The sequence below is a fragment of the Felis catus genome, chromosome X, assembly GCF_018350175.1.
Source record: "Felis catus isolate Fca126 chromosome X, F.catus_Fca126_mat1.0, whole genome shotgun sequence".
Lineage (NCBI taxonomy): Eukaryota > Metazoa > Chordata > Mammalia > Carnivora > Felidae > Felis > Felis catus.
The window spans coordinates 35,281,702-35,306,222 of record NC_058386.1 but is presented as its reverse complement, the minus strand read 5'-3'; the positions used below and the strand labels follow the sequence as shown (position 1 = coordinate 35,306,222).

At 52.2% G+C, this 24,521-nt stretch overlaps 1 protein-coding gene across 13 annotated transcripts in view; it reads left to right on the top strand.

Annotated features, from left to right (window-relative positions):
* Positions 1-14,779, top strand: part of BCOR (BCL6 corepressor) — a 113,677-nt gene extending 98,898 nt beyond the window's left edge. For 8 of the 13 annotated variants that reach the window (XM_019823731.3, XM_023249532.2, XM_045050454.1 and 5 more), the window contains 10 exons: positions 3,145-3,405; positions 3,789-4,133; positions 4,686-5,011; positions 5,318-5,572; positions 9,653-9,819; positions 11,400-11,545; positions 12,010-12,087; positions 12,282-12,438; positions 13,586-13,873; positions 14,191-14,779. In XM_019823731.3, coding sequence (XP_019679290.1) covers positions 3,145-3,405; positions 3,789-4,133; positions 4,686-5,011; positions 5,318-5,572; positions 9,653-9,819; positions 11,400-11,545; positions 12,010-12,087; positions 12,282-12,438; positions 13,586-13,873; positions 14,191-14,314 — 2,147 coding nt within the window. In that variant the 3' untranslated portion in view covers positions 14,315-14,779. Of the gene's footprint in view, positions 1-3,144; positions 3,406-3,788; positions 4,134-4,685; positions 5,012-5,317; positions 5,573-9,652; positions 9,820-11,399; positions 11,546-12,009; positions 12,088-12,281; positions 12,439-13,585 lie in introns of all 13 variants that reach the window. The other 5 variants (XM_011291672.4, XM_011291671.4, XM_011291673.4 and 2 more) reach the window with 3 other exon arrangements.
* The last annotated feature ends 9,742 nt before the right edge of the window (positions 14,780-24,521 follow it).

Here is a 24,521-nt window from a genome sequence, read left to right as displayed (position 1 = left end):
CCTTTGCTTGAGGTGTCACAGTTATCTGCAGAGCAGGGAATTTCCATCATGGGGAACCCTCCCACCTTGTTTAGGGCTGACTGGTCATGGCTCAACGGTGGCGAGGGTGCTTTGTTGCCACGGTGACTTGTAAATGTTGCCATGGCGATGCTTCTTTGAGGTGGTGCTATGGCACAACCATGATAAATTATGGGATGTATGGTCCGTGAGTCACGTGACCACACTGCAGGGCCCAAGTGTTAAACCACGAACGACAGAGCCACATTCGCATCCGCTTGGCTCAAATGACCAAGAGCACATAGCTTCCCACGTTTAGAAGGGAACGGGTGGTGGACTGGGTAGTTAGGACCCCTGTGTATCTGGCTCTCCATCTCCTTTGCTTTCAAGGGTAATCCCGGCAGCTGTGGCTAGAATAGTCTCATCGAGGAGCTCCCGGCAGATCAGGTGTGTGACATGGCACATGTCCCCCATAGCTGGTGGCCACGTGTATCTAGGGCAGTCATGGCGGGTGCTCTTTAGAATTATTAATTACTGGCCTGGGTAAGGTCATGGCGCATGAGGTCTTGGGCACGGTAGGGGGGCAGTTTCCCTCGGCTGAACTGGGATCTTTGCCCTGAGAGGCTCGGGAGTTGTGGGAAGGATGGATGGATCTCGTTTGGGGAAAGATCCTTTCGCCAAATGGGGACGAAAGCAGCTCAGCTACGTTGCGTGGGTGGGTGATTTCAGCGAACCACGGCTCCCCATCCTGGCCGGTGAAGGGGAGGGCTGTTGTGCGCCTGTAGGGCTGCTGTCGTTCGGCGAGGAGGGGGAGACGAGGTCTCCGGTCGGTCACGGCCTGCTGACACGGTGAAAGGCCAGGTAGGGGAGAACAGAACCGAGCTGCACTGTGGGAAGTTGGCAGCGAGGGCCAACGCGCCCGGAAATCCCTCTCCCCGAGCAAGACGCGCCTCTTTCGCCGGATAGGGCCCGTAACAGATACAGGGGGCGAAGAGAGGCTTAATAAACCGATCGGGGCACGTCGCAGGTCGCCGCCTAAGCTTTTCTGCCTGATTGTGACCCTGGAAGGCATCCGTCATCTCCCGATTACCCCTGCTTTCAGCCCCCTTCCTTTGAACCATCTTTCCTACCTAAGGGTGGGGGAGGCGGATACACTGAATTGACTTTAAAATTGCACACGGTGGTTCTTGAGCTAGCCCTTATATCTGTACACTGATCCCCAGCGCCTCCCACGGGGCTTTCGGGGAAGGCTGGTTGGACCAGGAACGTCAAATGGTGTTAACCAGGAGGGCTCACATGTTAACATCTCATGCATACAGGGCCAACACTCAAGCCTAGCCTGACAGTCTTGGCATCCCGTCCGTTAAAGTGATTTCTCCGGCCTTTCCGTTAGCTGGGCTCGTGCTGTTCATGGAGCCCACCCCCGGGAGGCAGCTCACCGGCGGGAGGAGAGCTCGCAGCCATATTCCCACTTTTACAACCGAAGGGGGGACCGCGTTGTCAAGGAGCGCTGTTACCGCCAGAGCGGTTGCGAGGGTCACAGCGCGGCAGGCGTGCGAGTCACAGCCTGTCCCCTTTGCTCGCCTGGGCCGAACCCAGTCCGCCGGTCATCCCGGCTGCATCGCCGGGAAGCATGGGTCAGAGGCTTGCGCGGGCTTCCTGCTGCCGCCACTGAGCTTTGTGTTGGGACGCTGCCGTGACAGAAGACCCACGTGGGCAGGTCCTTCCACCATTGACAGCTCAGGCTAGCCGAGGCCAGGGTGAAACTCCCCCCACCCCACCCCCCACAACGGAGTGCCACTGAATGCTGCCGATGCCCCCAAGGCAAGTCTGATCAGGGGACCAGCTGGGCTGGTCAGGAGCGGGAGTGATATTTGAAGTGGCCTAGGCGGGGGAAGGAGGAGGAATGGGGTCAGCATATGATGAGTGTGTTTATGACTTCCTGTGGAAATGGACTTGAGCAGTTCTGCTCAGTGTTACCATCGAAATACTGAACTCCCGCTCCTTAACGTCACAGTGATGGTTACAAAACCATTCAGGGATTAGAAGAAATGGGACCAGAGCCGTCGATGAGCCACTTCTTAGGCTGGAGCAAAAGCAGCGCGTGACGTTGGGCCGAGCCGATTTAAGGGCACCAAAGGGGGCGGATCCTTGCGTTTGGAATGTCCCTAGATGTTTGCGTGTGAAGGAAGGCATGGAAGGAGTGCCAGGTTGGGTCCCCGTGGGTGTGCATGGTGTCAGCCAGGTGTTGGAGTAAAACACTACACTTTTTTCACTCTGCAGATGTCAGAAAGACCGAGGGAAGTGTGGTAATCAGGTTGAGTTCTTTGAAATTGCCTTTGACCCTTCTGGGGCACGTGGGTGGCTCAATCAGTTACGCGTCTGACTTCGGTTCAGGTCATGATCCCACAGTTCGAGTGTTCGAGCCCCGCATCAGCCTCCTCGCTGACTGTGCAGAGGCTGCTTGGGATTCTCTCTTCCCCTCTCTCTGCCCGCCCCCCCCCCCCAAAAGAAAGAAACCTAAAAAAAAGAAAAAAGAAATTGCCTTGGACTCTCGTGTGCACACCAGGAAGCCTCTCCTTGGCTTCCCCAGGCTCGTCTTCCCCGCTTGGTCCCCCAGCTTCCCTGCCTGCCAACACACTCCTTCCCCAGCCCTCTCTCTTCCCCGTCTCCCCTGTCGACCCAAGGGAACGTTGCTGCTGTCCCTTCTGCAGATGACGCGGCGGCGCTATTCGTTGTTTATTACATAGCTTTCCTTTGATTTCAAAATAATGCCTTCAGCAAATGATTCCGGAGAGATTTCTTGGGTCAGCCCTGGCTTGGTTGGATCTTGCTGCAGGGTCACCTGCCCCCCGCGGGACAGGGCCCTGGAAGGGACCTGAGCATCATTGAAGTCGTGAGGATGCCTCGTCTCCCGACTCTCTTTGTGCCCCAACTATAAAAAGGTAGAAAGAGAAAGCCGAGTGTGGTGTGTGCCTCCCTTGTGAGACGTTGAATTTCTGCGGGTTTTGTGCCGCCAACGCGTGAGGCCCCCGGTCATCCAAAGAACGGTCTGTTGGTGGCAGACGACCGTGGGCATGGAGGTCCTGCCTTCCCGTGGTGACCTTCGGGCCTTCATCCCTCGTATTCCTGTCTCCCGTCCGCCAGGCGAATACAGTGCTGGAAACAAACACGATCCCTTTGAAGCGCCAGAGGACAAAGATCTTCCCGTGGAGAAATACTTCGTGGACAGGCAGCCTGCGAGCGAGCCCCCCGCCGACCAGGCGGCCGGGGACATGCCACACAGCCCCACCCTCCGGCTGGACAGAAAGCGCAAAGTCTCAGGTGACAGCAACCACACCGAGACCGCAGCGGAAGACCTGCCGGAGGACCCTCTGCTGAAAGCCAAGCGAAGACGGGTCTCCAAAGGTGAGCTCGGTCGGCTTCGGCTGCCTGCGCACGCGGCCAGAGGTGGACGGACATGACGTGTGCCGCGCACCCCGGCCGCAGGGCGCCCAGGGGGAGTCCTAATGCGGAGCAGTGGAGACCCCCCCCCCACCCCCACCCCCCGTTCCCGCCCCGGAGCCCTGGGGAAGCCGCTCACCCTTGCCCCAAAGCCAGATGCAGGAGCTCCAGCCCCAAGACGGCCAAAGATGAACAGGCCCCCTCCCAAGACTTGGTGGCAGCCCTCGGGCAGAGGCTGTGACCACTCCCCTCCCCTCCCCCACCCCCCATTAGTGATGCTTAAGACAGTTTGTTCCCCCCCCTCCCCAGGGGGCTTGTTGATTAATTTGTAGTTATTTCTCCATTAGATGACTGGCCTGAGAGGGAAATGACAAACAGTTCCTCTAACTACTTAGAAGACCCACATTATAGTGAGCTGACCAACCTGAAGGTGTGCATTGAATTAACAGGGCTCCATCCTAAAAAGCAACGCCACTTGCTGCACCTTAGAGAACGGTGGGAGCAGCAGGTGTCGGCAGCAGAGAGCAAACCTGGCCGGCAGGGCAGGAAGGAAGTGACCCAGGCAGTTCAGCCTGAGGTCACTGCCCAGGGCAATAACAGCCCCGAAGAGAAACCTGGCAGGAAAAGGGCAGAGGCCAAAGGCAACAGAAGCTGGTCGGAGGAGTCCCTCAAGTCCAGTGACAACGAACAAGGTACGCGGAGGCCACCCCGTGACCGCGCGCCCCGCTCGCGGAGGGTGGATCACCTGCCTGGGGAAGGGCGCCATAGAAAGCGGACTGATTGTAGGGTGTAGGATGTAGGATGTGGCGGGCGGGGAGTTCTCTCGGGAGGTCCTTCCGGCCTCCCCACGTCCCTGCAGAAAGGGCAAGTCTGGGTGACCCCGCGGGCCCGCCAGCACCCCGGTGGCAGCCTCAGACTGTGGCCGATGGCTAGGTGCTGAGCACCCAGGCCCCCCACGGGTTGGGGGTGGCAGGTCCGGGAAGGGCTGGCTTGTGCCCTCTTGTCCCGGCCCTCCGGAGAAACTTGCCGCTTGGCGTTTCGTGGGTTAACCTATTTGCCGTTTGAATGTGGGATAATTAAAATATTAATGCTTTGGAAACATAATTGGTATATCTTTAAAAACTGAAGCCGCTCCAGTGATCAGTGCTAACAATGGGCTTTTCTTTCCGCACCGGCTACAACCGTGTAACGCCTGCTTCTTCTCCCCCTCCCTCCTTCCCGCCCGCCACCCCCTCCGGATTTAGGCTTGCCTGTGTTCTCCGGCTCTCCGCCCATGAAGAGCCTTTCATCCACCAATGCAAGCGGCAAAAAGCAGCCTCCGCCAAGCTGCGCGCCAGCCTCGAGGCCGCCTGCCAAACAGCAGAAAATTAAAGAAAGCCAGAAGACAGATGTGCTGTGCACAGACGAAGAAGAAGATTGCCAGGCTGCCTCCCTGCTGCAGAAATACACCGACAACAGCGAGAAACCATCCGGGAAGAGACTGTGCAAAACCAAGCATTTGATCCCTCCGGAGCCCAGGCAGGGCTTGTCGCTGACCGGAGACTACTATGTGGAGAACACTGACGGCAAGGTACCTCTTGCCCCCTGCTTCTCGGCTTCTGGGGACAAAGCTTTCCTTTTCCCAGGTTCCCCTCCCAAAACGTCACTCCCCCATCCTAGGGGCCACGTCTCCTGGGTGGTGGCCAAGTTTCAAACTAGTTAAGAACGAAACCCTTCCCCCCAGCCTCCCTCCACTCCACAGCCCCCCTCCCCCAAACAAACGGAAAGGGGAAAGTGCCTCCCCCACTCGGGTTTGTAACTTGCGGGGAGGAGGGGAAGAGACGCGGGTGCTGGGAGGCCGGCTTAACCACGAGCGCGCTGCCTGGTTTTGTGATAGGTGACCGTCCGGAGGTTCAGAAAGCGGCCCGAGCCCAGTTCCGACTACGATTTGTCACCAGCCAAGCAGGACCAGAAGCCCTTCGACCGTTTGCAACAACTGCTGCCGGCTTCCCAGTCCTCCCAGCTGCCGCGCTCAAGCTCCCCTCCCGAGACCACCCAGTCGCGCCCGATGCCGCCAGAAGCACGGAGACTTATTGTCAATAAGAACGCAGGCGAGACCCTCCTGCAGCGGGCAGCCCGGCTTGGCTACGAGGTGAGTGTCCTTGGGGGTGCCCGGATTCCAAGAGCCTGGGCTGTCGCTCCTCGAGGCTGGGGTGGGGGTGGGGGAGGTGCCCTGGCTGAGCCGGGCAGGGTCTCGCAGGGTCTCGCAGGGTCTCGCAGGGTCTCGAGCCCAGCGCCCCTACCCTCCCCCATCAGGGGCTGGGCTGGGTATTCCAGCAGGATGTTTGCATTAGCCCCACTCGCGTTCCGACTCTTTTCTGGCTTGTTCAATCGCCATGTGAAAAGAAAGGCCTCTCTGATGTTCAGTTCGTGTTCAGGCAGGTAGGCTGCTTCGGCATCCTCCAGTCTCGCTCACTTATCTCTGATATAAAATCTGACATAACCCAGGGCTTGGCGACTGGGGGAATTTTAATGAGCCCTTTTGGATTCTGATTAGCAAGGGGGAGAGAAGTTATTAGCTCTATTTTGGGTTGCTTGCGCTGTTTCTCGGGCAAAGCGGTGCCCCTGTGGGGAGCGGGGCGGGAAATGTCTGGGCAGGGGTAGGGGGTTGGTGGGGGAGGGGGGCGGACCCGAAGAGTGAAGAGTCTTTTATGTGAGAGGGCGAGGGAGCCTGAGGGCTGCTGAGGAGGAGGAGGAGGAGGAGGAGGAGGAGCAGGAGCGGGACTCAGGCCTAAGACTCACTGCCCCCTCCCCCACCCTGCTCCTCTCCAAGACTGGCTTACGTCGGAGCTGCCCTCTGAGATAGATGACCCCCTCTGCCCTGTGCGGCTCCCCCACCACACTTGTCAGATGAAATTGTGATGTAATAGCCCACAGGGCAAAGGCATTTTTTATGCTGGCATCAGCCCTCTGGGAGTTGAATGGTGAAAATAAAACGGGGCTCAGCAGGCGGAGTGTGGAGCTTGGAGGTGTGGCCGAGGGCTGCGGTGGCAGGGCTCTGCCGGGGGCTCCCGGGATTTGCCGAAGTCCTGGCCCCCACACCCTGACCGGCTCTGTGCTTCCATCCGTTGTGGGGGCGGGGGGGCTCTTGTCGGCGTGACCGCCTTGACCCCAAGCCAGCCCGTCCCCTGCCCCATTTGCTCGTTGGTGAAATGTGCTGTCGTTTGTACGGTCGTGTCTTTTCTGGAGATGTCCAGATTACCTGGAGGGAGCTCTCTGGGATGATGTTTAGTTCGGGAAGGTGAAACCCACGGGGCGGCCCCAGAGGAAGCCTCACCTGAGGGCTGGAGGGGGAGCAGGAGGGCAGCGGGCTCCACCCCTCGGTGGAGGGCGGTGGAGGGTGGGGCTCCCAGCCTCACCTTTGATCTTGACATTTCCACCAGTCTCCCTTTCAGACCAGGGACGGACCCTGGTTGGTCCTCTGAGGAAGTTTGCGTTTTGGTTTTCGTGGAACCAGTGGGTCTGAGCCCTGGACCAGGGAGCGCTTACTTGATCCAGACGTTTGTAAGCTACCTAAAGGGCCTTCGATGGCACGTGAAGCCGTAGAAGTGTTTATGTCAGGACGACCGGGGTTTTTTCTCCCCCCCCTTCACATGTAAAGTTCAATATGTAATTTGCACAGATCAGCGGTTCGGATGCTGAACATTTTAACTACCGACTTTTAACTTTCAACTTCCCAGGATTTCTCCAGGCAGGACTTAAAATGTTGCGATGATGGCCAGTTAGATGTGGTGGGCCAAAACTTTGAAAGGTGAAGGACAGTTTGTTTAACCCCGTAAAGGTGTGTTTCACGAAGGCACTGACTTGGGAAGGCCTTCCTGAAGTTAGTCTTTCCCACTGTCATTTTCTGCTGAGCTGGACATACTATGTGAAAGCAAAAGGCTGTCCAAGCTTTGCGTTGGGTTTATCTGGTTCTTAAGGTTCAGAAGCACCCTCTGTGTTAAATAGACCACGTGCATGGCCAGAGACATTCAAACCTTTCCCTTCCGGTAAAAAGGTTTCTGTTTCTTAGGCTAAAATGCCAATGTGCAACCACATGCTTGTGCGTTTAGTGGTGATGGTTAAATTTTCTATGAATTGAATAAATCATGTTTTTAAAAAAGTTAATGAGGCATTTAATTAATTAACAATGTCGGGTTTATGGCCTTTATGGTTACATTTTGCGGTTAATGGCATACGGCTTATAGCCGCTTAACAGAGAATTGTCCAACAAAAACAGTTTGATTTTGTTTGGAAATGGGTGGGCTGCCCTTCAAACCGTCCCATTTCTAGTGTGGAAAATAAACCAAGAACCGTACTGGGGAGACCAACTTGCCCAGCCTCTTCGCCATTGTCTCTGTTGGTGACAGCGGTGGCCAGCCTATAGAGGCCGCCGCCGTCCCAGCTAAGAGAGAGCGGGTAGCCTGCTCGACCCCCTAACCAAGAGAGCCTGGCGTCGGGATGGGATGCTCGTCACAGCACGATTGGGGAGAGGGAGAAGTCCTTTGTAAACGGCGATAGCCACACGGCTCAGTTGGGGCAGCCCATGTGAAAGAGTTTGACCTGGCCGTCGGGTTACCACTGCCTTCCCCACCACCCTCCGGGAAAAGAGGGTTGACTTACCCATCAGCTTTGTCCTTTCATTTCTAGGTACCCTCAGATCCGTCCAGTAGCGACAAAGGTTTCCAGGTGAAGGCCATAGTTGTCAGAGCAAATAAACCCTGGGTTGATAGGACACCGGGCCGGCCGCCGGGCCGCGGGTAAATTGATCTGTGCACAGCGGTGGTGCTCAGACCTGATCCCAGAGCCACGTGACGGGGCCTCTCCCTGGCTGGGGCACACAACTCATTAGCTTGCAGCCGTCCACTCGAGTCTGGCTAGTGAGGGCCTGCTAAAAGAGCAGTAGCTTCATGCGGTATCCTGGATACGAGGGCTCAGGGCAGGTGGCCTGGGAGCCCAGAGGATTGTGGGCTTCCTGGCAGGTTAGGGTCTGAACGAAGACACTCATTTGTTGGCCACACCTTCTTTCTTCCTCCTCCGGGTTTGGAAGGGAGCTGCCTCAGTCGCCTGAAGCAGCAGGGCCCCAACGGCCAGGTTTACCAGCGTGCGATACCAGGTCCCCAGGGTGAGCATATGGAACCTTCCGGTTAGCTCCCAAGGAAGCGGTCGCTTTTGATTGATGGGTCCTAGAAAGGCCACGAAAGGTTTTCAGGTCCCACCTTACATCTGTGGGCGGCTGGAATGGCCCCTGTTTGAGGTTGAACAGATGAGTTATTTAAAAGTTGTCACCGGGAGGCCTGCTCTGACCCCAGCCAGCTCCCTCTTACCAAGTAGACCACGTGTGGGCAGGCCCCGCCTACCCCCAGCTCCCGGAACCTGACGGCTCTCTGCTGGACATGACTTGTCGGAGAACAGTGTAGCGTGTTTTCTGGTGGCAAATGCTGTTCCGTGTGTTTGAAAACTTTCTTAATCAAGGTAATAAAACACTGAATAAATTACTGCTCTGCTTACCGGGAGCAGTTCATATTAATATTTTAATACACCAAAGAAGTCAGATTAATAACAGTGATTCTAATGCAAACCGTTGACACAGAATACCTTCCTCGAAGGGGGAAGGGTAGACTTGTTTTATTTAGTTCTTGAGACGCGTAGGCGGCCGCGTGTGGTCTGTCGGATGCTCATCTTTAACTTCGGTAAATCCGTAAATATCATATCGATTCCGCTCCCAGGGGGGTGGAGCGAGGTAACATATAGGGCGGGGGTTGTTTGAAGAATTTCGTGTCCCTTCTTGATGTTTTCTGTGGTGCAAAGAGTGTCTCTTTTACCCTACTTACCCTGCAAGCGGGAGCGTGGGAGGACCTGGCTAACCTAACCGGCCACCCCTCCCTCTCTACGTGAAGGAATGTTCTCCGGCTGATTTAATCTCTGCGCGTCGGTCGTCCGTGCTTTCATCCAGACTCGCGTTGTTCTCCACTACCACCTACTGAATGGGCCCGTTCAATCTTTGTCACACGTGCCCTCGCCCCCTCACCGACACGTCCACCGTCTGCCCACCCCGCGGTGGCTCTCGGGCCCGGGGGCGGGGGGGGGTGTGCCTTTGAGAGAAGGCACTGACGGGCTCTGGAGAGGTCACCCTTGGAAGGTTCGCCGTGTGATGATGGATGATGGCATCCCTCTCCCCCTCTCCCCGCAGGAAGTGGTCTTGTACTGCTTGGAGAACAAGATTTGTGACGTGAACCATCGAGACAACGCGGGTTACTGTGCCCTGCACGAGGCTTGTGCCAGGGGGTGGCTCAACATTGTGCGACACCTCCTTGAATATGGCGCGGACGTCAACTGCAGTGCCCAGGACGGAACCAGGTCAGTGGCGGTGGTTCTCAGGGCATGTGGGAAACCCCCAGAAGGAAAGATAGATAGAGACTGATATGTAAGCACGCGGACGGCAGAGTCCTCGAATGGAATGGAACAGACCTTTCTGGCAAATTTAGATAGAACGTTAACAGTAACGTTCCCCTGGACAGAAGTCCCTGAAAATGTCGGAGCCTTCACGAATAATCGCAGGTGTTGCCTTTGAAGACCCTGGACTTATTGTCAGCAGTTTTTCTTAACGTGTCTTTTATTTTTGACGGCGAGCACGAGCGGGGGAGGGGCAGGTAGAGAGGGAGACAGAGGATCCCAAGCAGGCTCCTCCCTGACAGCAGAGAGCCCGATGCGGGGCTCGAACTCACGAACCGTGAGATCATGACCTGAGCCGAAGTCGGATGCCCCATGTCAGCATGTATTAAAGCACTGTATTTAAAATACACGTGAGTTGAAAGTCCCAGGAGTACAGACAGAGGGCCAGAGGCCACTGGCTCCGTAGGACCCGCTTTGTCCACTCACATCCCCAGGCCTGTCCCCTACCCTGCCCTTGACCTCGGTTTGTTGGTCAGAGGCCCAGGTCTGAGTCAGCCCAAGCATCTTCCTGGTTGTGTGCATGGGATGCCACCAGGAGGCGGGGCATAGGGCTTTCCTGACAGGCATAGAATTAGCAAAACTGAAAGGTATTTGGTGTTTCGTGATTTCCAAATAGCCTTCCCTCAGGACGGGACTGTGGGCAACCGCCTGACCCCAGTGGACACCGGCCGGAAGAGTGTGTACCCTCCCAAGGTCTCACCCCAGGGACTCTGCTTCTGGGCCAGAGGTTTGATCATTGATCTCTAAGCTGCTGACATGCGCCTTTCAGGAAAGGCTCCACTTCGTACCTAGTTTCTTTTTGAAAAAAGGAGTAGGCTTGGGCCACCTGGGTGGCTCAGTCAGTTAAGCGCCTGACTTCGGCTCAGGTCACGATCTCGCGGTTTGTGAGTCCGAGCCCCGCGTCGGGCTCTGTGCTGACGGCTCAGAGCCTGGAGCCTGCCTCGGATTCTGTGTCTCCCTCTTTCTGCCCCTCCCCCACTCGCACTCACTCTCTCTCTCTCTCTCTCTCTCAAAAAGAAACATTTAAAAAAAGGAATAAGCTTTTCTTTTTTCTTTTTTTAATGGTATAACAATTGCTTGGTGTTTTGGCTTCCATAATGGTGCGATTCCCCGCCCCCCCCCCCCCCCCCCCATAAAGTCTCTTTTTCCAGTCTGTCACTGCTTAAGTTCATTGAAAATGATTTCCTTTGGGCTTGAGTTCCTCCTGGGGTCCTGGCTTAAAAATAGACTTGCAGTTGAGAATTAGGCCTGAAATGTGTCCCTTCACCTGCCTTGTAAGGGGTTAAGCACAGACATCACAACAGAGTGCTTCGTTGCTTGACCTCGGGCCACTCACGGTGCCTCAGTTCCCCTGTCCGGAATGGCAGAGGCAGGCGCACACCTTGGTGAATTGGCCCCCCCCGGGAAGCTTGGCCCGCGCGCATCCACTCTTGCACGTTGTCAGAGGCAAGCACACGTGTAAATCCGCCGCGTGTCTCTCCTAGACCTCTCCACGATGCCGTCGAGAACGATCACTTGGAAATCGTCCGTTTGCTCCTCTCTTATGGTGCTGACCCCACTTTGGCTACGTACTCAGGTAGAACCATCATGAAAATGACCCACAGCGAGCTTATGGAAAAGTTTTTAACAGGTACGACAGAGTTCAAGACGTGGGCTTACTTACTCAACCATTTAGATGGCTTCTTGCGCGTTTCTGTCCAGGGAATACCACTCGGTCGTGGGGCCCACCCTCGTTTACCTTAAGTCATACTTCCTGGGGAAAGTGAGTCTATCAGAGAAGGGATACGAAATTCAAAGACAAGATACACACTCTTAATTTGCTTGCGAGGGCTGAGAAAATGCGTAGCTGGCCCGTCTAGGTTTTTTGGTGGGCTCCAGGGGCAGTGAGGGTGGCCCGTCTGTCCGGAAGGCAGGTGGACAGGTATGCAGGTCCTGGTCTGATGTGGCAGAGAACCGGGTGTTGGCAGCAGGGCACAAAGGGGGCGCTGTGGGATGGCCGGGGAGTCGCATGCCAGGCCTGACGGTAAAATGCCCCCGAAAGCGGCCAGCATTTGTCTCTCCCCAGCGGGTTTTATCTTGGTTTTCTCCCTCCAGATTATTTAAATGACCTACAGGGTCGCAGTGACGAAGATTCCAATGGCTCCTGGGAGTTCTATGGCAGCGCTGTGTGCGGTGAGCCGTTGTTCCTTCTGGTTCGGTGGGAAGCGAAGGAGTTTTCTGTGCTGTGGGCGAGGGGCGGTGGGCCGTGGGCGCCACGAGCAGGGCCGACTTGGGAAAGAGTTTTTCACGGCGTCCTCTTTCGACAAGAGCTGATACCTCGCGGTGGCTTATTGATTTCTCTCTCTCTCTCGTTTGCCCTGCATTAGAGCCAGATGACGAAAGCGGATATGACGTTTTGGCAAACCCCCCGGGGCCGGAGGACCAGGATGACGACGATGAGGCCTACAGCGACGTGTTTGAGTTTGAGTTCTCAGAAAGCCCCCTCTTACCGTGTTATAACATCCAAGTGTCCGTCGCTCAGGGGTGAGCATTGAGCATGGCCATCACGTGCTCGTGGACTAGTTAGGCTGCTCGGGGGCAGGAGTTAGAGACGCCTTCAAGCAGATGGCGGGTGGGTGGGTAGGTGAGTGGATTCCTCGAAGCCCACGAAGCCCACAGCAGGCCTTTCCCGGAAAAGGCGTGGAGGTTGGGAACACAGCACCCCTGGAGCCCAAGGGACGTTGAATTCACTGACCGGAACTTCACAGAAGAGTCTGCAACTTGGATCCTTGGGTCCCTAAACTCTTTGGAAAGGGGTCCTCCTTAAGAGTCGCCCCGTCCCGCCCCCGCCCCGCTCCAACAGGCCACCGTAGGGACCTTCCAAGGCATTTGAGGTCTGTTGGCCTATGCCCACATGGCCCCTTCTCGTGGGAACTGGAAAACGCGTCCCAGGGCACCTCGGGTCTCGTGTGTCCTCAGATTTGGTCAGATCCAGTCTTGCCCCCGCGGCCAGGCCACTGGGCTGCAACTGACCCATCCCTCGGGGGGTGCGTACACGTCAGGAAACTGTTCTGCTGAAATGTTGACAGAGGTGCTTAACGAGTAGAGTAACATCCTCCTCGCGTATGCTGAGGGTGTACAGAGGGAATGTAACACCTTCCCTCTCAAAAGCGTCACTCCCCAAAGCACTGAGGGGTGGGGGGAGGGGGGAAGAAAGCCAGCCAGCCTTCTGGGTGTCTAACGCTCTGTTCGTGGGGGTTGGAGGAGACGAGAGACCAAAGAGGCCTCTGCATCACTGTCAGGCTGGGAGACCGAAGGCTTCCCGCGGTGACAGCAGCGAGGCACTCCCTTGGAGAGTGGTGACCCGAGGTGTGGCCAGAGCTGAGCGAGCAGGTGTTTCACCTGGAAGGTTCTGGCAGCACTGAGATCCCCACCCCTCCCAAGAGAAGGCTCCTTCCGTTTAAATCGTCTCTAGACGGTCTCTTCCTAAATCCAGCCGAGTCCAGAGTTGTCGCCGCGTAAAAGTAGATGTCGCAGGGCTGGTGAGACCCGGGGCGGGGGCAGAAGTAACCGCTGGCCTGGCCCAGGGCTCCTCGGTGGGGGGGGGGGGGGGGGGGGGGGGTGCGGGGAATAGCGGGGAACGCTTTTAAGTTGGCCGCAGCCTCGAACCACTCTCCCCTCTCACGCGCAGGCCTCGAAACTGGCTGTTGCTCTCGGACGTGCTCAAGCAACTGAAGATGTCCTCCCGCATATTCCGGTGCAACTTCCCAAATGTGGAAATCGTCACCATCGCAGAGGCAGAGTTTTACCGGCAAGTTTCGGCAAGTCTCCTGTTCTCTTGCTCCAAAGACCTGGAAGCCTTTAACCCCGAAAGCAAGGAGCTCTTAGACCTGGTGGAGTTCACCAGCGAGCTTCAGACTCTGCTGGGCTCGTCCATGGAGTGGCTCCACCCCGGCGACATGGGCTCGGACGACTACTGGTGAGCTCGCCGGGCCCTCCGTGTACAGTGTGGTATAGTGTTAATCTTTGTGCATATGTGTCATAATACGACTATTTCTGTAAAGAAAGGACACTATTACATACGAAAATATCTCTTCTTTATATAAGAGAAACGGCTCCAGTCAGAAGGACTTAGAAAACACGATTTCGTTGCTGTTGTCATTCTTTCCTTTCTAAACGTCTCCGTCAGTTTTTATGAAGTTGTTCTAACGTTTCTTTACCGTTTCGCTGCACACACGCTTCGGGATACGTTCGTTTTTACTGGGACTGTTTGTTTTGTTCCATTTCTCTTTGAAGGAGAAAACAAACAACGAGGAAACGGAGTTCCACACTTGGACGCGACGTCACACAGAGCTCCCTCGTCGGAGGCCACGACTCTTGCGAGTGTGGTCCGAGCCACGCGGCTGGTTTCGGGGAGTGAGTTGGGTGAAGGCGCTTGGCAATTGTTGTACCTTTATGTTTTGTTTACAGAGTACCTGCTCGGGCCAGGTCAATGCTATTGGATGTGATCCGGTAGTGTGTAATATAAATTCAAACCATATCCACACACAACAACTAATTGTATGAAACTTTTATATCCTAATTTAAAAAGCTGTGAAATTAGTTTTCACGCATCAAACCGGATTGTTTATATGTTTAAACATTTTATGCTCTTATTTAAAGAAGACTGAGCTATTTTTTTCTGTACCCTGTAAAATATTGAGAACTAACATAATAATGTCGAGGTTGCTTGGAGATGTACATAAAACTAAAATTTTCTGAATTGTGTGTTTATGTTTGAAATCTGTGTTTTAACTTTGTAAGTAAATTCTCTGCCTTTGTATTTATATTTTACAAAAATTTTCTTAAAAGGCAATAAACCTGTTGCGGAAAGGAGAAAATTGGAGCATCTTGTGTCCTGTGTGTTCCTCAAACACCACTTCCGTCGCGGATGTTTTTTAAGTGACCACGATGGTCCGTTCCCTACAGATGACTTCCGGGGAATATATGGTCTCTGTATAAACCGGGGCAAATTGGAGGATTTCAGGGCAGTTATACTCAGAATCCAGTTTGCAGTCCTAGGGGCGCCTGGGTGGCTCAGTCGGTCAAGCATCCGGTTCTTGATTTCAGCTCAGGTCATGGTCCCACGGCTCGTGAGACCGAGCCCCAAGTCTGTGCTGGGAGCGCAGAGCCTGCTTGGGATTCTCTCTCTCCCTCCCTCTCTCTCTGCCTCTCCCCTGCTTGTGTGCATACTCTCTGTCTCAAAAATAAACTTCCAAAAAAAAAAAAAAGAATACAATTTGGAGTCCTATTCTAACATCTCAATTCGTGGACATATAGTTTGGTGTCTCTCGGATCCTTCTCTTCCCCATTTTCTTGGATGCCCTCGTATGGTCGTACGTTGTCTTTGGCCTTGATGGAACGTGGTAGCTCCATCATGGCCAACCCTTTAACTTTAAGGAGTGGTCCTTCCAGAAACCGAGCTGTCCCTTCTCCCTCCGGGCCTCATGTTTTCCATTATCTTTTACCGCTCTTAGTTTTTCTAGCAGTGTCCATGCTGGGTTCTATCGGTCGGCACCCAGTTTCTGTCCCACATCCTTTTATGGCCTTCCCTCGTTGCAGAGGCCAGAAGGCTGAAAGCTACCAGACTCTCTTGCAGCTAGGATCTGAACGCCCCTTCGGTTTGGAAGGCAGAGTGAGGTAGAGACCTCTTCCTGCTCTAGTAACGGCTGATAAAAGAGGTCATCCAGACACATTGGCCAGTTGGAGTGACTAGACCAAGCAGACTTCCAACATGGGGTCCTTAGAAGCATCAGTGGTTGCCGAGGCCCGTTTTCTGACGCCTGGATGACAACCCCGGCAGATTGTTCTGGAACCCAGTGGTCCCCGCCCCGAAAGACTCTATGAGCACGCGATTCCTTGTATCAAATCCATTTGTGCTCAGAATGCCCTGAGTACTTCCCAGGCCTGCCCCGGACTCTGAGAACACGAAGGCAGAACAGATGGGAGGCGGCTCCGGAGACCAGGAAGAGGTCACGGAGCTGATGTACTTGATGAACGGGGGGAGTCGCCAAGGCTTAGCAGCAGGAGGGAAAATCAAGGGGTGGCCGGGAAGGGGAAAGTCCAGCGCCGTTGGCTAACCCGGTAGGTGGGATGTATTCTGAAGACAGAAGGCAGCCAAGGACTGTGTTTGATCCATTCTTCCCTTAGAAAGAAACCCACTTTCAGGACACCTGGGTGGCTCAGTCGGTTAAGCGTCTGACTCTTGATTGTGGCCCAGGTCATGATCCCAGGGTCGTGGGATCAGACCCCTGCATCAGGCTCCCCGCGGAGTGTGGAGCCTGCTTGGGATTCTCATTCTCTCTCTCTCTCTCTGCCCCTCTCCCGCTCGAACCTGTACGCGACCTCTCTCTCAAAAATAAAGAAATGAACATTAAAAACAAAAGGAAGAAGAAACTCACCTTTGTTGTGAAGAGGACAATCCAAGCGTTTCAGAGAAACCGGCTCCTGTCACCCCTCCCAAGCCAAGTTTTCCTCCCGTCCCCCATTCTGGTATGAAAACGACTGTTAATAGTTTGCCAAATTTTTGTCTTTTCGGAAGTCACTTCAAACAGCAGGTGAGAGTGGCAAGAAGCTAACAGCAAGACCTGTCAAACAATCAATTCTCGGGGCGCCTGGGTGGCGCAGTCGGTGAAGCGTCCGACTTCAGCCAGGTCACGATCTCGCGGTCCGTGAGTTCGAGCCCCGCGTCGGGGTCCGTGAGTTCGAGCCCCGCGTCGGGCTCTGGGCTGATGGCTCGGAGCCTGGAGCCTGTTTCCGATTCTGTGTCTCCCTCTCTCTCTGCCCCTCCCCCGTTCATGCTCTGTCTCTGTCTGTCCCCAAAATAAATAAAAAACGTTGAAAAAAATTTAAAAAAAAATAAAAATAAAAAAAATAACTCCAGGGCGTTCAGCTCTTTGTACTTGTGTTTGGGCTGGAGGCAAAGGGGGGGCCTGAGGCCAGCTGAGGTTCCATCCTGGATGAAGGTCATTTCCATGAATTAAGCCAAGAAAACAGGTGGGAGCCACAGGTTTAAGGGGGGGTGGATGGGGAAGTAATGAGCTTGGGTTGGGAGACTTTCAAGGTGGTGGTTCATGCACTTGAAAGGGGGGTATTAGTATAAAGAACATTTATTGGGGCGCCCGGGTGGCCCAGTTGTTTGAGTGTCCTACTCTTGGTTTCGGCTCAGGTCATGATCCCAGGGTCATGGGATCGAGCCCCACGTTGGGCTCCGTGCTAAGTGTGGAGCTTGCTTGGGATTCTCTCTCTCCATCCCTCCGCCCCTCTCCCCAGATCGCACACTTGGTCTCGCTCTCTCTCTAAAATAAATTGAAAAAAGAAAATGTATTGGGGCACCTGGGTGGCTCAGTTGATTAAGTGTCCGACTCTGGCTCAGGTCATGATCTTGCAGTTTGTGAGTTTGAGCCCCATATCCGGCTCTCTGTTGTCAGTGTAGAGCCCACTTTCTATCCTGTCTCCCTCTCTGTCCCTCCCCAGTTCATGCACGCGTGTTTTCTCTCTCTCTCTAAAAGATAAACATTGGGGCGCCTGGGTGGCGCAGTCGGTTAAGCGTCCGACTTCAGCCAGGTCACGATCTCGCGGTCTGTGAGTTCGAGCCCCGCGTCAGGCTCTGGGCTGATGGCTCAGAGCCTGGAGCCTGTTTCCGATTCTGTGTCTCCCTCTCTCTCTGCCCCTCCCCCGTTCATGCTCTGTCTCTCTCTGTCCCAAAAATAAATAAACGTTGAAAAAAAAATTTTTTTTTAAAGATAAACATTAAAAAAAATAATAATAAATACCTAAATCTTTGAAAAGTCATTAAAAAATTTATTGAGGGGTGCCGGGGTGGCTCAGTCGGTGAAGCGTCCGACTCCTGGTGTCACTCTTCGTTTCTGCTCTCGTCGTGATCTCTCGATTCGTGACATCGAGCCCCATGTCAGACTCTGCACTGACAGTGCGGAGCCTGCTTGGGATTCTCTCTCCCTCTATCTCTGCCCCTCTCACGCGCTCTCTTTTTCCCAGAGAAATAAACATTAAAAACATAAAGAACAGGGGCGCCTGGGTGGCTCAGTCGGTTGAGCGGCCGACTTCGGCTCAGGTCACGATCTCGCGGTCCGTGAGTTCGAGCCCCGCGTCGGGTTCTGTGCTGACAGCTCGGAGCCTGGAGCCTGCTTCGGATTCTGTGTCTCCCTCTCTCTGACCCTCCCCCGTTCATGCTCTGTCTCTCTCTGTCTCAAAAATAAATAAACGTTTAAAAAAAATTAAAAAAACAAAAAACATAAAGAACATTTGTCAAGCCGCCACCGTGTGTTTGGAAACGCGGAGGAAGAAGGGCTGAAGAATGGACCCGGAGTAGAGACGAGATAGTGTGTGTGTCAAAGCTCCCCGAGGGAATCGAGAGGGACCATAGGAATAGACCACGTAGCACCGGGCGTGCAGGACCATAGTGCAAATACGATGTAAGATACGGAGATCACAATCGCTGTAGTGGGATGGCAGGTAGAAATTCACACATTGCGCATCACGGGTGGAGATCAGAAGTGTGGTTCCTTCCACTTGTGAAGGTGTCCCTAAATATGTCCTAGCCTCCCTCTCCTGGCCAAAAAATGTGGTTGTGGTAGCTGTAGCCAGAGTGACCACCCCGGACCCCCGGACCGTGAAGCGTGGAAGTCAAGCACTCAGTGTGCTTGTTGGGTGGGTCCTGGGTCCCTGAGGACCTGGTGTGACAGAGCCACCACCCCAGCCCTGTCCCGCACTTCCTGGCTTTTATGGCTCGGAAAAATAAGCGAGTACGTTGAGGCCACTGTTATTTTGAGGTTTTCTACTGCTCCAGCCAAACCCGAGCTTCATACGCTTACCACCTGTGTGAACTTGGGCCTCAGGTGTTAACAGTAAAGGACCAGAAACATCCAAGTCTCTGCCTCCTGTGTTCTGGGTGAATTCACGGTGGTGCATCCGTGCAAGGAACTGAGGACCAGCTCTCTGAAACTGCTTTAGAATGTTCTTCAGAGTATATCATTAAATGAAAAAAACAAGGTGAAGAAAAGTATGTGTGGCTTCCTACTGTATAAGATGGGGAAGGGGAGTTAAGCCTATACGTCTATCTGCTTTATTTTTAACAATGAAACACCTCCGGGGCGCCTGGGTGGCTCAGTCGGTTAAGCATCCAACTCTTGGTTTCGGCTCAGGTCATGATCTCAAGGGGGCTTGAACTCACAAAACCTCGCACTGTTTCTGTCTCTCTCAAAATAAATAACCTTAAAAAAATAAAATGGGGCGCCTGGGTGGCTCAGTCGATGGCCATCCGGCTTCGGCTCAGGTCATGATCTCACGGTTCGTGAGTTCAAGCCCTGCATCGGGCTCTGTGCTGTTGGTGTGGAGCCCACTTGGGATCCTCTGTCTCTCTCTCTCTCTGCTCCTCCTCCCCTCAGAAAGAAAGAGATATTAAAAATGTTTTTTTCAGGGGCGCCTGGGTGGCTCAGTCGGTTGAGCGTCCGACTTCAGCTCAGGTCGCCATCTCACGGTTCGTGAGTTCGAGCCCCGCGTCGGGCTTTGGGCTGATGGCTCAGAGCCTGGAGCCTGTTTCCGATTCTGTGTCTCCCTCTCTCTCTGCCCCTCCCCCATTCATGCTCTGTCTCTCTCTGTCTCAAAAATAAACATTAAAAAAAATTTAAAAAAAATGTTTTTTTCATAAAAAACATAAAATGCATTAAAAAATGTAAAACATACAAGTAAGTCAAATAAAAATGAAAAACCTCTGTGAAAATGGTTACATCTGGGGAAAATAGAGCCGGCCGCAAGGGAAAGAGGATGGAAGCTGCCCATCTCTGATTTAACTTCTTGTATCGATTTGACTTTAGAGTTTACACAGTTTTAAACTGAAAGCAATGCCTATGAATCAAAAAGCAAAACGAAACAAACGCAACTTGTATCCAGTTGGTGGCACAACCACTCAGAAAAGAACTGTCCCAAGCGTCTGTAAAACACAGTCGATTGATTATATAATCCTTGGTGGATTAATCCTGACGACAGAAAAGGGCAAAAAACATTTCAAGTTGTTTTCAATAATCCCATCCTTGGTGCGAGTGTCCGCATTGTTATTCCGAGCCGGTCTTGTGTGTGTTGTGAGATAAAGCAAAAAGCGTCTGTTGTTGTTGAGAACTGAGATTTTCTGCAGGGGAGAAAGGGGACGCAAAGGTAAGATGGGCGGGGTTGAATACAAATTATGTAGTCCTGCCCTTGAATTAGACGTATTGGGGCACCTGGGTGGCGCAGTCGGTTAAGCGTCCGACTTCAGCCAGGTCACGATCTCGCAGTCCGTGGGTTCGAGCCCCGCGTCGGGCTCTGGGCTGACGGCTCGGAGCCTGGAGCCTGTTTCTGATTCTGTGTTTCCCTCTCTCTCTGCCCCTCCTCCGTTCATGCTCTGTCTCTCTCTGTCCCAAAAATAAATAAACGTTGAAAAAAAAAAAAAAAGAAGTATTGCTGTGAAGTCATGGTGAACTCGATCTTAAAAAAATATTTCATAGCTCTGTCCTCTGAAAAGTCCTCGAAAGGATGACCTACAGAAATGAGCACCACCAGATCCCAGACTGTGGTTTCTAACTACCTTATCCGGCTAGGAGGAATTGAGGTTCTTTTGAGAGAAATTGCTGATTGCGGCGTGCAGAGGGAGAGAGTTGGAGGGGGGTGTGGGCGTACACAATAAGCTGGTGGGGCTATGTCAAAAAGACCAGCCGCCAACTTGGAGAAGCCCCCACACGATAAATGTGGGCTGCTTTGAGCATCAGCGAGGATAGCGTCAATGAATATAAAAATCACGGACACGTTCAAATCGGGAGTTCATCACAGCAGGCAGACACAAACTCACTGAACCCCCCGGGGGGAGTGTTGGGGAAAACCTCATCATCTGAAAACGGGCAAAGGGAAAGAATCCAGCCTTCCCCCTGCCTTTCCTATATGAAGGGAAATGTTTTGCTCTACGACAGCATTCTAGCGTCTGAAGACATTACAGAATGTTACCAGTGTGTAACCCTTAATGAAATAGTGGATCTAGGCGATGATCATTTATGAATGTCAACATTACCAAAAAGAAAGGAAAAGAAGAACGACCAGGCATGGTGTGCCTCCTGAGGGGAAAACCCTTTCTCCCCTATGAAGTTGTCTTGCCAAGAATTTGAACCCGAAAACTGATCAAGGCTCTAGAGCCGTGCTGCCCAATAGAAATATAACGTGAGCCACGTACGTAATTCAGAATTTTCTACTAGCTACATTTTATTTATGTATTTATTTTTTCATGTTTATTTTTGAGAGAGACAGAGCACGAGCATGAACGGGAGAAGGACAGAGAGAAAGGGAGATACAGAATCCAAAGCAGGCTCTAGGCTCTATCAGCACAGAGGCCGACATGGGGCTTGAACCCACGAACCGTGAGATCATGACCTGAGCCGAGGTCTGACGCTCAACCAACTGAGCCACCCAGGCTCCCCTAATAGCTACATTTTAAAAAGTGAAGAGAGGGACGCCTGCGTGGCACATCTGACTTCAGCTCAGGTCCTGATCTCATGGTTCATGAGTTTGAGCCCCACATTGGTCTCTGAGCTGACAGTGCAGAGCCTGAGATTCTCTCTCTCCCCCTCTCTGCCCCTCCTGCTCTCTCTCTCTCTCTCAAAATAAATAAATAAACTTCAAATAAATAAATAAGTAAATAGTGAAGAGAAACAGGCAAGGTAAATATTTATATTTCAACTCAATATACCGAGCGTATTGCCATTTCAACATGCGATCAATACAGAAATTATTAATGAGATATTTCACTTTTTTTTTGCACTGCGACTTGGAAAAATAAATCCAATGGTATATTTTACACACACAGCGCTTTTCCGTTTGGACTGGCGACAACTGCAAGTGCTCAACGGCCGCAGGTGGCTAGGGTCTACCATACTGGACAATGAAGGTCTAGATCTATTCACAATTCACAGGAATTATAGGAGACAGAGCATGTTAGGACACCGTGGGCGTGTATTCAGCAAAAGCCAGACGGAGACTCTGCCAGGAACATGGCTTAGTTTCTTCAAATAAGTTGTGAGGGGAAAAGTAGGTGACGGGGCAACGTATTGACTGAACGATCGAAGATGAACGCTATGCGTTGAAGAATATGGATCTCGGAGTCTCAATTGAACAGAAAAGCTAAAAAACAAAATGTGTGTGAAAACTAGGGGTGCCTGGCTGGCTCAGTCGGTAGGGCGTGCAACTCTTGATCTCCGGGTGGTGAGTTCGAGTTCCATGCTGGGCGTGGAATTTACCTAAAAATAGATAGATAGATAGATAAAAAGTCTGAAAAAATGTATTTGTGAAACACAGGGAAATAGGTACACTGAACATTTTTTGATAGCGTCCTTAGCTTTTAGTAATATATGCTAAAATATTTATGAGTGAAATAACAAAATATCTGGGATTTGCATCAAAATCATCCAGTAGGAAGGGAGAGGAAGACGTATAGATAAGTCTGCTCAGCAGCTGGTAATTGTTGAAACTGGTGATGGGTACGTGGCGGGGTGATTTCTATTATACTCTCTTCTCATTTTGGTTATATTTAAGTTTTTCTATCATAAAAAACTTTTTATGGGGCACCTGGATGGCTCAGTCAGTAGATCATGTGACCCTTAACTTTTTAAAATTTTAATGTTTATTCATTTTTGAGAGGGGGGTGGGGCGCAGAGGGAGAGAGGGAGACACAGAATCTGAAGCAGGCTCCAGGCTCCGAACTGTGAGCCCGGAGCCCGACACGGGGTTCGAACTCACAAACTGTGAGATCGTGACCTGAGCCGAAGTCTGACGCTTAACCTACTGAGCCACCCAGATACCCCTAGAGCATGTGACTCTTGATCTGAGGGTTGTGAGCTCAAGCCTCACACTGGGCATGGAGATGACTTTAAAATAAAAATTAAAAACATTTTTAAAATTTTTGTTAGTGTTTATTTATATTTGAGAGAGAGAGAGAGAGAGAGAGAGAAAGAGAGACAGTGTGCTAGCAGGGGAGGGTAGAAAGAGAGGAGACAGAATCTGAAGAAGGCTCCAGGCTCTAAGCTGTCAGCACAGAGCCTGATGCGGGGCTCAAACTCACAAACCGTGAGATCATGACCTGAGCTGAAGTTGGATGCTTAACGGACTGAGGCACCAGGCTCCTCTGTTTAAAAAAAGTTGTATACTTGGGGCGCCTGGCTGGCTCAATCAGTAAAACATGTGACTCTTGATCTCAGGGTTGTAAGTTTGAGCCGCATGTTGGGTGTAGAGGTTACGTTTAAAAAAACAAGTAAATAAATGACATTTAAAAAATTAAATTAAATTAAAAAGTTGTATACTTCAAAAAAAAAAAAAAAAGTATCCTGAAATGAGCCTGACCCTTCACACACAGTTTGCAAATTTCTGCAAACTAGATTTGTGTTTGTCTTATCTCTACCATCTGGCAATGACCTGTTCACTGGGAAAACACAGAGAAACCATGGCAAATGCTAGCTCTCAATGGCATAGGCTGGAGGGGTCAGGGACGGGGCAAGACTTCCCTGTGTCTGGCCAATTAGATAGTTTTAAGTGGTTTAAATATCCCCAGTCCAAAAAGCAAAAACAAAAATAAATGAATAAGGACAAATGCTGAATTTGAATATAAACAGGAACAAATGGAACTTTGTATCACATCGATACCACCGCAGAGGAAAGAAATTAACCAGCAGAGAAAAGAAATTAACCTGTTTTGAACATAGTGCTCAGAGTGTACATCCTTAGTGGAATGTATTTGTTTTTATTTTAAAGTTTGTTCACTTATTTTGAGAGAAAGAGAGTTCCAGTGTGTGTGCCCACGTGAGCGGGGGCGGGGGCGGGGGGGTAGGGGCAGAGAGAGCATCCCAAGCAGGCTCCATGCTAACGACACGGGGCTCAAACTCAAGAACCGTGAGGTCATGCGTGGCCTGAGCCAGAATCAAGAGTCGAGTGCTTAATTGACTGAGCCCCCCAGGCACGACCTTAGTGGAACACATTCTAAGGCCAAAGATAACTACCAAGATACCTTGAACTTTACTTAGCAGATCTCTTGTAGTGGGATTTGTATTGTAATCCTGAAAATATTTTATGTGCATCATTGGAAAGAGCAAACAAATGTATTTGGGGATGTTGGAAACCACTGTGTGAGAAGAGAAAAGTGAATGTAGAATGCAGGGAAGAGAAAGTACCTTGTGATGTTGGATTTGCATAGTCAAGTCAAGACTTAAACAAAACAAACGCTACGTGGATTTTCCAGTTCTGCCGCTAAAAAGGCCTGAAAAGCATTGACACTCCCATAACTATGAGCACATCTAGCACTAAGTTCTTGGCTTCTAACTACCATTCTCCCCGATCAAGAACCAGAGGCTGCTCGAAGAAATGGCTTGAGCCTGAAGGCGGGAACGTACAAGGTGAGCCTTGCCAGTGGAGGGACAGACCCGTACATGTGATGAGTCAGGACACAGCATCATCTTGCTAATATTCTCGTCAAACACGTGTAAGCTGAGTCCAATCGGGAGGAGACGGATAAGTATGGAATGTGGGACATTCTGCAAGACAGCTGGCCTTTATTTTAT